Raw genomic sequence first — 13041 nt, forward strand, 5'->3', positions numbered from 1 at the left:
ATATTCTGAGACCAAACAACTGGGCCTCCGTTTTGGCCCGCCCAATTCATGGTCATATAAGGCTATACCCTAAATTCATATCAGTTTTAGGGTTTATGTGCTTGTCCTTGCCGGACAATCTCCTTCCCCATTCAATTCCTCTGTTCCTGGTAATGTTTTTCACATAAAACTCTTCGATTTGTGGTATTTAACTCATGTTTTGATTTAATTATCTGAATTATTTGTTCCGATTTACAAACTTGTTCGTTTGATTATTGTTGGAATATCTGTTTGTTCGTTTGATTTATGGTGGTTATTCTGGCTAAGCGTTCTTTTTGTTCGTAGTACTGCTATGCTTATGGTAAAATCGATGTTAATTTGTTCCTGTTGCTGAAGATTCGTTTCTCATTCTTAGGTGGTGTTCTGGTGCTTGGGTGTTTTTGTTTGTAAAATTTAGTTATGAAAAGAGAACATTTGTTTGGTTTTAAAAAACGTGATGCTTTCGTCTTTCGAAGAAGAGAGCTTTGCTTTGCTTACAGAACTTCATAAAACGAAGTACAGATCCTTGCTTATAGCTGCTTAAGTATCCACGTTACTTCAATTAGTTACGGCTATTTAATCCACAGGCTAAGAGTTGGGCTTTTTCCATAACTTCATTCAACTTCTACTTTTGTAAATTAGGCGTTTGAATGGACAAGAACTATAATTTCAGCAGTTTTCTTGTTAATTTTGGTGCAATAGCTTCACTGGTTTTATATATGAAAAGGTTGATGGTAATAGGTTTGACATAAAAATCAGAATCTTCTGTTGGAATGCAGGGTCAGTTTTTTGTTTAATGTGTAATTTTATGTATATTTCAATAAATTTTTATGTATCATCTCCTTTTTTTCTTTCTGTTTTAATGTATTGGACAAAGTTTTCAGATTACTGATATGGTGACTTATTTGGCTGCAGTGTTTGGCAAAAATATTAAGACATGGTGCAGTATAATTTCAAGAAAATTACCAGAGTTCCCACTGGGAAGGACTTTGTGGATATCATCCTCAGCAGAACCCAGAGGCAAACTCCTACTGTTGTTCACAAGGGCTATGCAATCAACCGCATTAGGCAGTTTTACATGCGAAAGGTGAAATTTACACAGACCAATTTTCATGAAAAGCTCTCTACCATCATCGAAGAGTTCCCTAGGCTTGATGATATCCATCCTTTCTATGGTGACCTTCTTCATGTTCTCTATAACAAAGATCATTACAAGCTTGCCCTTGGTCAAATTAACACCGCTAGAAATCTCATTGGGAAAATTGCCAAGGATTATGTGAAGTTGTTGAAGTATGGCGACTCTCTCTATAGGTGTAAAGCTCTGAAGGTTGCTGCTCTTGGTCGCATGTGTACTGTCACAAAGCGAATTGGACCTAGTTTGGCTTATCTTGAACAAATTCGGCAACACATGGCTAGGCTTCCTTCTATTGACCCAAACACTAGAACAATATTGATATGTGGGTACCCGAATGTTGGAAAAAGTTCATTCATGAACAAAATTACTAGGGCAGATGTCGATGTCCAGCCCTATGCTTTCACTACAAAGTCCTTGTTTGTTGGCCATGCTGACTACAAGTACTTAAGGTATCAAGTGATTGATACTCCAGGGATTTTGGACAGGCCATTTGAAGATCGAAATATTATAGAGATGTGTAGTATAACAGCTTTAGCACATCTAAGAGCGGCCGTGCTGTTTTTTCTAGATATCTCTGGTTCTTGTGGGTACACCATTGCCCAACAGGCAGCCCTTTTCCATAGCATCAAGTCTCTATTCATGAATAAGCCCTTAATTATAGTCTGCAACAAGACAGATCTGCTGTCACTAGAGGCAATATCTGAGGACGACAAGAAGTTGGTCGAAGAGATGAAAGCAGAAGCTATGAAGACGTTAATTGGCCAGGGTGGTGAGCCTACGGACGGTGGGGGTGTGCTGTTGACTATGAGCACTTTGACTGAGGAGGGAGTGATTGCTGTTAAAAATGCTGCTTGCGAGAGGTTGTTGGATCAGAGGGTTGAACTGAAAATGAAGTCAAAAAAGATAAACGACTGTTTGAATCGGTTTCATGTTGCAATGCCGAAGCCGCGTGACCAAAAAGAAAGGCCAGCTTGCATACCTCAAGCTGTCTTGGAAGCCAAAGCTGTTGAAGCGGCTAAGGAGAAGAAGAAGCTTGAAAGGGATATTGAGAATGAAAATGGAGGTGCAGGTGTTTATTCTGCTAGCTTAAAGAAACACTATCTTCTTGCAAATGACGAATGGAAATTTGATGACATGCCGGAAATCCTTGATGGGCACAACGTATACGATTTTGTTGATCCGGACATATTGCAGAGGCTTGAGGAGTTGGAGAAAGAGGAAGGACTTCTTCAGGAGCAGGATGAAGATGATGTCGAGATGGATGTTGAAGATTTGACCCCAGATGAGCAAAAAGCACTTGCTGAGATCAGGAAAAAGAAGAGTATTCTTATTCGTGAGCACAGAATCAAGAAAAGCACAGCTGAAAGCCGACCGATTGTACCCAGAAAATTCGACAAAGACAAGAAGTTCACGAGTAATAGAATGGGTAGACAATTGTCATCTTTGGGTCTTGATCCATCTAAAGCTATCGAACGAGCTCGAAGCAAGTCTAGAGGTCGTAAGAGGGAGAGGTCACCCGAAAATGCCAATGGTGGTGATAGTATGGACGTGGATGATGGATCCAATAAGAAGATGCGATTTAGGTCTTCATCCCGATTTGGTTCCAGGTCAAGGTCACGACCCCCAATACATGAGCTGGTTCCTGGAGAAGGGTATAAGGATTCTGCACAAAAGATGAAGGCTCATAAACTGGGTAAGAGCTCTGTTTACAAGCGGAATAAGGATGCTAGAAAGGGAGAGGGTGACAGAGTCATTCCAACACTAAAACCGAAACATCTGTTCTCCGGCAAGCGCTCCAATGGGAAGACCACTAGACGTTAAGCAAAATCCGAGGTATATATATTATATATTTATCCTTCTTAATTCTTTATGTGATAATCCATCAAGATGATCTTTTGGCATTTGGGTAGCGATAAACTACTTCTAATAGTTTATATTTAATATCAAACAATTAAAATCTTCTGGATGGGGTTATGTTCGACGGAAAATATAACCCTACTTCATCCAACAGTTTTTAATGATTTTTGTTGCAAACGGCTTTGTGGGATGACAGCATTCGAGTGGGATATACTTAGCTTGTTTGGTTTAGTTTTGTTTGTTGTGATTTTATATTAATGTTACACTTGTGTCTGCAGGATTTCTTGTTTTCTTGATCTGCTTGGCCAACTGTTCTTGAAAGGTACACAGTAATAGCATGATTGAAGCCTCTATATGTTCTGAAATTTGGATCATTTATCCATTTTTAGCCGTTAGATGAAGATGACAGCATCTACATGTTTGTTTGTAGTTTCTGTTTATGAATTTTGGTGAGTTATATGATATTTTGATTTGAATTACTGATATTTTATGTGCCTTTCTTGATAATTTTCTTGTTCATTTAGATTAGATTATAAATAAGGCCTTCTTGGACCTTGGTTATGTTTTAATTTTGGATTTGGTCCCTAAAACGCATTCGATGTTGGGTTCTTCTTTCTTCTCTATCTCCCAATTTGTTGCCTTGAATGTTGTGACAACGTGTTGTTGTGGGTTTTGTCGTTGGTCTGCTTGGAATTTACCTTCCATTACCGGATTCTGGTTATGGTTTTCGGAAGCTTTTAATTTAAAATACGCAGGTATATGATATTTTAAATATGAAGATCTTCTAGTGTTTTTAGAAGCTTGAGAACGCTGTAATCAGAATCCGGTAAACTCTGTGAGACCAACGAAGAAATTCGAACAACATTTTAGCATAACATTCAAGGCAACAAATTGAAGATGGGGAGGGAAGAAGAACCCCCCATTTGGTATTTTTTTGGATTTCACTTTTAAATAGAACCTAAAAGAGAGTTGATTTCTGTCCTGTTATACCGATCACGCTGATTCCGCAATTGAGAGCGTAAGTAGCGATATAATGTTTGTGCATCCATATCAATTGTATGTATGTATGTATAGATTCCCTATTAACTCATCAATATTGGATCAGGGTTGTTTACTAAACATTTACTCGGATAAGTGTTTATCAAGTTAAATTACCTTATCTGATGAATGAATATGATAAGAATCAAGAATCTTACCTTATAAAAATGAAAGATTTTTTTATAAGAATCTTAATAAGAGTGAAAGATTTAAAAAAAATCCAGCCCCCACTATATTCCACGCCATTTAGAGTTAACGGCGAAAGGATTAATGGTATTAGGTCGAGGGACCAATATGTTATGAAAATTAGAATGTGTCAAGTCAGTTGTAATTTTAAACAATATGTTTTTTTTACGTAAAATGGCAATATATTCTGATTATTTCAAAAAATCAATAAAACAGATTTTTGTTTTTGGACATATTTTTGAAAATGGTCAGTACCTTTGTTAAACATTTAGCCAATGTCATGAATTATTGATTGTCATAAATGGGTCATAAAAAGCTCGCTTAGGGGCTGTTTACCGGATACTTACTCGGTAAGTATTTATCGGTAAAATTAACACTATTATTTACTTAGCGGGTAAGATTTTAGTCCACCAAAACACATCGCATGCAACAATTTACCCTATAAGCGCTTACAGTGGTAACACTTACTGGGTAAGATTCTTGGTCATTTTTTCGTTCTTACCAAGTAAGGGGTTGTTTGACAATTGTTGAATGGTTTGATGCAGAATGATTAAGAGGCTCTCATGATATAGTGCAAAATGAAATATAATTATTTGGTAATTGTGTACGATGAAATTAGAGCTCTTAATGGTTAAGGGAGATCCATGATACAAAATAATTCAGAGAGTTTTGGAACCATTAAGAGACCAACTTTTTTTTTGTCAAACAAGATTCACTTCTTAATGATTCAGAGACTGTCTCTTAATGAAATTATTAAGAGGTAAACAAACAACCCCTAAGATTCTTGGTTCTTACCATATTCTTCCAAACAGATAATATGATTTGGTAAGTGCTTAATTTGGGAAACGGTTTCCAATAGTAAAAGAAACACAGTTTGTCAATTTGAGGTGTTTTGGGTGAATTAGTAAGAAGTGGGTCTCCTTGACAAGTCTTAAAAGAAGTCTTTTGACTTTTTAAATTAATAATTCATAACAAAAATAAAAATTTCACCAAATTAGCAAAAGTATGGACATTTTTTTGAAATACGTAAAAAAAATTGATTATTTTGTTATTTGTTTTATGTATTTTTTAGACATTTCATTGATTTTTCCCAAAATAGATTACATTTCTTAAAGTAAAAACTTATCTAAAATGTGTTTAATGAACTATCTTAAATGGGTCCTGGACATTTGATAACCTAAAAAACAACTTCGTGTTTTGAAGACCATACAAAACCCGATCGACCCTATAACAACACTTTATGTTGTTTGGATTATTCGAATAGAACGTAGTTTAAATTAAAATATAAAACAAAAATATCAATTACTCAAGAATGTCAATTACTAACAGTTACTTCTTAACTACATAGTATCCATCCGATTGTCAGTTGTGGAAGGTTTTAATTATACATAGGTAGTTTAGTAATTTACCTATCTTGTCTCATATTCTTAATTTCTATTCAATCAAACTCGATCATGTCATATTGCATACTCATTGTCACGCCAAGCATGGCACACCAAATTTTGATCTGCTCTATCTCATCCCATCCCGTCCCACATAACAAACACACTACAGACGAACTAAAAACCCTAAATAATTAGACCGAGCAATCAGATTGGGTTCAATAGGGGCCGGCCCAAATATACACTTTGCATATATTAGGAATCAATTGGGGTTTCGATTGATTTGGCCTCTATTTTTCGATTCCGTCAAAGGAGGTGACGGTTTTATCAGGTTTTTGTGCAACCCTACTAATTTTTGTCCCAGTTTTACATTTCACCCCCTTAAGAAGCATCATAGAGAGGAAACACACTAAAAATTTTGAAATTTTCAAAAAGGACCCTTCTTTATGTCCCTTTAGCCCAATAGGTCATGTGAATAAAACCCCATCAAAACCCCTCAAAACGTAATCTCAAAATCTCTGCAAGAACACCCACCCCTGTTTCTTTAATCCAAAATCAACTATTCTTGACGTAAATCTGATGATTCTTCAACGTTCCTTTCCATTTCTCAATTTCTGCAAGTTACCATCATTGTCGTCTCCCAAATTCATCCTTTTACCTTTCAACTTATCATCACCGCCTTCTTGTTCATCACTCACCTCTCGATTCCGCCACCGTCCACGAAATCGAATTAGGGCGTTTGCCACCGCCGTCTCCTCCGATGAAAAGGAAATCACCGACATCTTCTTTGCTGATGAAACTGTTACCTGGAGTTCGCTAGGGATTGCGGATAGAGTTTCTCGAGCTCTTGCTAGCATTGGACTCAATCGCCCTTCTCTGGTTCAGGTAATTCATTAGTCGCTGTAAACTATTTGATCAAATCACTGTTCTTTTTTCATTCAATTTTTTATATTGTTCATGGTTTAATGTATGGAAATGTGTCCAAATTAGCCAATTTTTGACACCCTAATTCACTTTATAGCTAGTTTTATATATAATTAGTTGAAATATCCAAAATTTTGCGAGTGGCACTTTAACGACTCACCTGCCTAATCAACTAGTCCAAGGGATGGCGCTTAAGCGCGCAACCTACTCCCATCGACAGGCCCGGTGAGTAGGAGGGCACTTAGAAATCCACTTTTTACGAGTATGATATTTCTCACGTAGCAATTTTCTAATTTGCTAAAGTGCTACTTGTTAACAAGTTACATTATGAATATTATATTTATAAAAAGTAGATTTTGAAAGTTTCTAAAGTCTACTTGTGAATTGGTTATTTTGGTAAATTGAGTAAAAAAGCGGCTATAAAATGAATTGGGGAGTTTAGAATGGCTATTTTCGACAATTCCCCTAAAGAATTTAGACTTAGTTTTTTGGTAGTTACTGACATATGTTTCATTCTACTTCAGGCTGCTTCTATACCTTCCATACTTCTTGGAAATGATGTTGTGGTTGCAGCAGAAACTGGTAGTGGCAAAACTCATGGTTATCTTGTTCCATTGTTTCATAAGCTATGCACAACAACAAATGATTCAAGTGATATTCTGTTTGATGAAAAAGTGAATCAGACTCATCATATGTCTCTTGTTCTTTGCCCTAATGTCATGTTATGTGAGCAAGTGGTTCGAATGGCCAATTGTATCTGTAATGATAACGGAGAACCACTTCTCCGAGTTGCAGCTGTCTGTGGACGACAGGTGATGTAAAAATGCAGTACTGTTATTCTCTCAATTCAACTAGGGTGCGTTTGGTATGTGGGACAATACATGATAGAACATGACAGAACAAAAACTTGTGTCTCACGTTTGGTGTGACATTAGACTGGTACAGGACAAACTGACCGGGATAAAATGGTGTTTCTATATGCACCCTATTTATGTCAGAATCAGGTCGAATCATGCATTGAAAATATAAAGTAAGTTTGATGATGTGTGTGAGGAAGAAATTAATGGGTAGAGGTGCATTTAACAATATATAGGGATGCATTTAGGCTACCTTGGGAGAAAAATGCATTTTTTTCTCACTGTGGAACAAATATTAGGGAGATGGGACAATATTGGTAAAATACTAAAGGGTATTGCTATATGCACCACTATTTATGCAGTAATCCTGTCAAATCATACATTGAAAATGTAAAAAGCAAGCCTTGATGTTGATGTATGTGTGGAAGAAATGGGCAATGCTATTTGCACCTCCTTTAATGTCATAATCCGGTCAAGTCGTGCATTGGGAGTGTAAAAAGCAGGTTTTGATGTTGATGTGTGAGAAGAAAATCATTTGATAGGGGTGCATTTAACAATGTATAAGGGTGCAATTAGTCTCCCCATAAGAAATTAGTAGGTAGGGTGCATTTAGCAATATATAGGGGGTCTGATCTTGTCCCATCCGGTCCAATCATGCCTGCCTACCAAAAGCACCTTAGGGGGTGTTTGGTTCATAGAATGGTATTTGATGGAATTGGAATCCATCAAAGGAATTTGACTTTGAAGGAATTGTAATGAAATTTGATGGAATTTGACCATGCCTAAACGGTTGGTAGGAATTGGAATGAAATCTCTGAATAGATTTGGAACAATCGTCTTTGTTTGAACTATCCCACCCATCGCCCTGCCCACACCCTACCAACCACCATGTCACTACTATCGTTGTCACAGCTATCACCCTGTCCCACCCCTAACCAAACCCTGTCCCACCACCCCTGCTCAATAGGTGGGGGGTTTTGGGGGAAGGCAGGGTGGGGTGAGGCGGTGGGGCAAGAGTGGGGCAAGGTGGTAGCTGTGACGACTACAGTGGTAGGATGGTGGTTAGTGATGGGTTGGATTAGGGTAAGGTGGGGAAGGGATGGGGGCGGGGAGGGATAGTGGGGTGGTAGCTGTGACGATGATAGTGGTCGGGTGGCTGGGGCTGGGGGTGAGTGGCAATTGTGACAACGACAATAATGGTGTGGTGGTGGGGGTTAGGTTAGGGGCGTGCCAGTAACGGTAATAGCATTGTCGTAGTAGGGATATGTAGTGAGTGAAGGGGGGTGGGTGGGTGTGATGACAACAGTGGTGGCATGGTGGTTAGTGGTGGGTGGCGGCGACAGTAGTGTAGGGGTGGGGCATGACGAACAATAGTAGCATGGTCATGGTGGGTGGTGATGAAATTCAATTCCTTCCATTATGCCAAGGAATGATGAATTCATTAATTTGTGGAATTCAATGGAATTTGAAAGATTCCATCAATTTCAAGAAATAAACAAACAAAAGAATTGGAATTTGGTCAAAGGAATTTGTCATTCCAATACATCAAATTCCTTTGAATTCCGCGAACCAAACAACCCTTATAGTGTTTGCCTTTTCTATGGTAGTGTCTTCAATTTTTTTCCCGATTGTTCTTTTATGGAAGTCTATACTAAACTACGTTATGTGATTTTCTTTTTCTGCAGGGCTGGCCAGTTAATGAACCCAACATAATTGTGTCAACGCCTGCAGCTCTTCTGAACTACCTTCACGCAATCGATCCAGAAAGGCGTCGTCGTGCTGATTTTATTCGTAATGTTAAACATGTGGTAATCTTCAGTTTACCATTTTCCTGCAATGTAGTCGTTGGTTTTGTTGTTTTCACGATGAGATACTGTCTTTCTTAAAATTTCAAATAATTGGTAGGTTTTCGATGAAGCAGACATGCTCCTATGTGGGAGTTTCCAAAACCAAGTTATTCGCCTCATCAACATGTTCCGTTTTGATGAAAAGCTGTTATCACGGGCAAAAAACTCTACGTCCGAGAAGCCATTGGACATGGAGTCTGAATCCACTATACAGATTGAGTTAGACGACCATGAAGTCACACAAACGAACTCCATTCCTGAAGATTATGAAGATAGTGAGGAATCCCTTCCTGAAGATGATGAAGAGAGTGAGGATGAGACTGATGTTGGAAATTCATTAGAAGAAACCGAACCGGTTATGAAGAAACGAGACTGGAAAAGGACAAGAGAAATATACGAGCGTACTAAACAGTACATCTTCATCGCAGCAACACTTCCCGAGAACGGAAAACGAACTGCAGGAGGTGAACTCAAGAGGTTGTTTCCAGATGCCAAATGGGTTAGCGGGCATTATCTTCATCGTCACAATCCAAGGTTTCTTTCCAACTTTTCTGCAAAAAATTACAGTTTCGCTATTGGGCTTTACACGTTTTTTTTTCTGTGGATCCAGATTAGAGCAGAAGTGGATTGAAGTTACAGTCGACACTCAAGTGGATGTACTTATAGATGCTGTCAATCATAAATTTGACACAAATTTGTCGAGTTCTGATACTGGGTTGAGTCGAACAATGGTGTTTGCAAACACGGTTGAGGCTGTCGAAGCTGTAGCGCAAGTCCTACAAGGAGCGGGTATTGAATGTTACTGTTATCACAGCGAGAGCTCCTTAGAAGAACGCACAAGAAATTTGGTTGATTTTCAACAAAAAGGCGGCGTTTTTGTGTGCACAGATGCTGCTGCTCGTGGTACCGACATTCCCAATGTTTCACATGTTATCCAGGTAGTCGAAAGGTTTTTCTTTTCCATATTAAACGTGTAATAGTAATACACAATAGCCCAAAGCAGCAGACTGACCCAATAACTTCTCATTAACTTGAAACCATGGTGAAAGTAACTGGTAGCCTGCAACTTTGAGTTTATAAGGTGCTCGCAAATCTACTTTTCTATATGTGAAATGGGTTTTTACGAAAAGGTTTTGGTTCCATTGAGTTCCTTAAATGGATCTGATTCTTGATTATTCTATTTGATTGCAGGCGGAATTTGCGACATCTGCTGTAGATTTCTTGCACAGGGTGGGTCGTACTGCCCGAGCAGGTCAACCAGGCCTTGTTACAAGTATGTACAACGAGTCAAATCGTGATCTTGTTGCTGCAGTTCGTCAAGCTGGGAAACTAAGTGAGCCAGTGGTAAGTTTGCTTTTCTGATTGATATGTCAAGATTTCTTAAGCCTTATGATTCCCTTTTTATCTTTATATGCTTTCTTTATCACTATATAACTTAGGGCCTGTTTGTTAGCAGCTTAATGAGCTTAATGGGAGTCGGCTTATTCAGTCAGGCGTTCAGTCGTATATGACTGTTTCGTAGTGGCTTAATCATATAGAAAGTGGCTTATTCAGTAAGCTTCTAGGGGGAGCTTTATACAAAAAACCAAGTTTTTTTTCCAAACTTGCCCCTCCAATTAAAGAACACGTCCCTTGAAAAAAGCCCTCCCAAACAAAAACCATCCCAATCTAGATAGGCCGATTAATCCACACAGACAATTTTATCCATAGGACTTAATGAAAAACCAACAAAGAACACCTAGTTCCCTTTCTTGTTTTCAAGTAATTCTTTTTTAGAATGTTACTATTTTCTATTTTCCACCCAATTTGCACAAGCCAAGGTCTTCATGAAAATAGCCGCTCTACTCCCTAGGATAGAGGTCAAGTTTGCATACGTCCCACCCCCGACTCTACCTCCCTATATAAATGCAACATTTTTTGTCCATAAGTTTCTTTATCTAGTTTTTATCTAGGGGCATTTTAGACATTAAACAATTAGTCAAACCCCTGCATTAGACTCTTTGGTGGCGTTTGTTTGTTAAGAGGTGCTAAAGCCTGAAGTCATTTCAGTTCTGATTTATAAGAGGTGGTGCTGAAGTCTGAATCAATAAGACTGTTTGTTTTTGTATACGTCTGCATTTGTTTAAATTGTCTATTTTACTTATTAAAAATCTATTTTACATATTAAAAATTATAGTGTTGAATTTATAGATAAATTTATACAATTTCACATATTTATTCATCATCTTTACAAAATTTACATCTAAATTATGTAATTAGCATTCATTTAAACGAAAATATGTCATTAACGGTATTTAACACATTTAAATCCTATTAAAATACATCAATTGAGAGAGGTAATGATTGATTTGGTAAGGATCGATCGAGAGAAATGATTGATTAAGGTTGATCGAGAGAAATGCCGTTGTTGAGGGTTTGAAGAACAATTAGAGGCAAATAAGAGGTCGGTTTACCTCTTATCAGACATAAATGTCTCTGAAAAATTGGCAAAACAAACAGTCAAAATGACCCTATCTCTTAAGGAATCAGGCATGAGAAGCTAATACGAGTTCTTTTATAGAAAAAAACAACGCCTTTCTCTATCCCCTCTCCCCTAAAAAAAGGGTGACGATCGTGCTTGCGATCGATGAATAGCTTTTCCTTTTTCACTTTTTAATCTCTTCCATGGCTACAGGAAAAGGCATTTAGCAGGAAGCGCAGCTTCAGGAAGAAACTAAAAAAGCGAGGTAGGGCCGGAGGTAACACATTACACGTTCAAGAGAGATTAGCAGCTTAAAACCCGAGGATCAGAAACCCGTGATGAAAAATGTAAATCCCATTTACATAATCGTTATTGTGCATCACTTTCATCGTCAAATCCTGACTCTCCGATGGGATGGAATGCAGTTTTTTTAGTCATCGGATCATGAAGCTATGCTAAAGAATCGAAGATTTGATACCCAACGATAGTTACAGTAGCTATGAACCGTTCATCCTGATACGCTGCTAAAAAAACGTCTATTTTATGCCTAGATACGTTTACTTCACATCTCTTAGATCGATAGTAATCTTACATTCATTTACGTACGCATCTTTTGTGTAGCCGAATGGCCCGATTGGTCCGGGTATGGGTATGTTATAAGTAGCATATATGAACTTGGTCTTTTAACTTGTTCATTTAATTTCTCCTTGTTAAAAGTTTGCATTTTTACTGGAAATATCGGTTCTGACAAGTGGTTAGCTTAGCTTGGGACCATGGTCCATGGGTCCATTCACCTGGCTGCACCCAGTGGCAAGGTACACATTATTTGACTTAATAAGTGGTGTTATATGCATCCCTTTTGATCCAATCGGAAAATTGATAATATAAAAAAAAGCATAGAAAATAACGTGTTTTCAGATATTTGGAATTTTATTGAAATACTTGGAATCTTTGGAGTGTTTGGTTTATAGAATTTGAAATGAAATTGAATTTCATACGTTTATAGATAATTTATATAAAAATATTAGTATATTTGTTATTACTTGACTAGAAGAGTACTTGTGTAATGCAGCGAGACACATCTCGATTTTAATGTTCTATTTTATTATTTGTCTGTGTCTATGTTATAATATGATTTTATGTGTTTTTAAGAAAACAATAATAATTTTATTTTTGAATAAAATATAAATTTGAAGATATCATAAATATTTGGAAAAAAATATATCAATGTTAATATCAAATCAACTATTTGAAAGTTCTCATTTTTTATGTAATTTTTTTAATTTAATTTTTTATTATAATTTAATTTAAGTTTAATAACGAAATAATTTATTTT

The 13041-nt window shown here is 37.3% G+C and overlaps 2 protein-coding genes across 3 annotated transcripts; both read left to right on the forward strand.

Moving 5' to 3' along the window:
- The first annotated feature begins 83 nt into the window (after nucleotides 1-83).
- On the forward strand, nucleotides 84-3514 carry LOC112524562 (nucleolar GTP-binding protein 1-like). The gene is made up of 3 exons (XM_025134435.1): nucleotides 84-149; nucleotides 934-2986; nucleotides 3289-3514. Exon 2 carries the CDS (start codon nucleotides 956-958, stop codon nucleotides 2972-2974), a length of 2019 nt encoding a protein of 672 aa, XP_024990203.1. The 5' UTR covers nucleotides 84-149; nucleotides 934-955; the 3' UTR covers nucleotides 2975-2986; nucleotides 3289-3514.
- Nucleotides 3515-6147: 2633 nt separating this feature from the next.
- On the forward strand, nucleotides 6148-12400 carry LOC112526082 (DEAD-box ATP-dependent RNA helicase 22). Of its 2 annotated transcripts, XM_025136472.1 has the most exons (8): nucleotides 6148-6501; nucleotides 7065-7352; nucleotides 9083-9205; nucleotides 9303-9778; nucleotides 9855-10182; nucleotides 10436-10588; nucleotides 11919-12052; nucleotides 12131-12400. In XM_025136472.1, the coding sequence occupies exons 1-7, from the start codon at nucleotides 6196-6198 to the stop codon at nucleotides 12018-12020; spliced, it is 1776 nt and encodes a 591-aa protein (XP_024992240.1). In that variant the 5' UTR covers nucleotides 6148-6195; the 3' UTR covers nucleotides 12021-12052; nucleotides 12131-12400. The 2 variants fall into 2 exon arrangements, with proteins under 2 accessions (XP_024992240.1, XP_024992239.1); XM_025136471.1 differs by having other exon boundaries at nucleotides 11919-12400.
- Nucleotides 12401-13041: the final 641 nt, after the last annotated feature.

This window comes from Cynara cardunculus, assembly GCF_001531365.2.
Source record: "Cynara cardunculus var. scolymus isolate 2C chromosome LG 13, CcrdV1, whole genome shotgun sequence".
Taxonomy (NCBI): domain Eukaryota; kingdom Viridiplantae; phylum Streptophyta; class Magnoliopsida; order Asterales; family Asteraceae; genus Cynara; species Cynara cardunculus.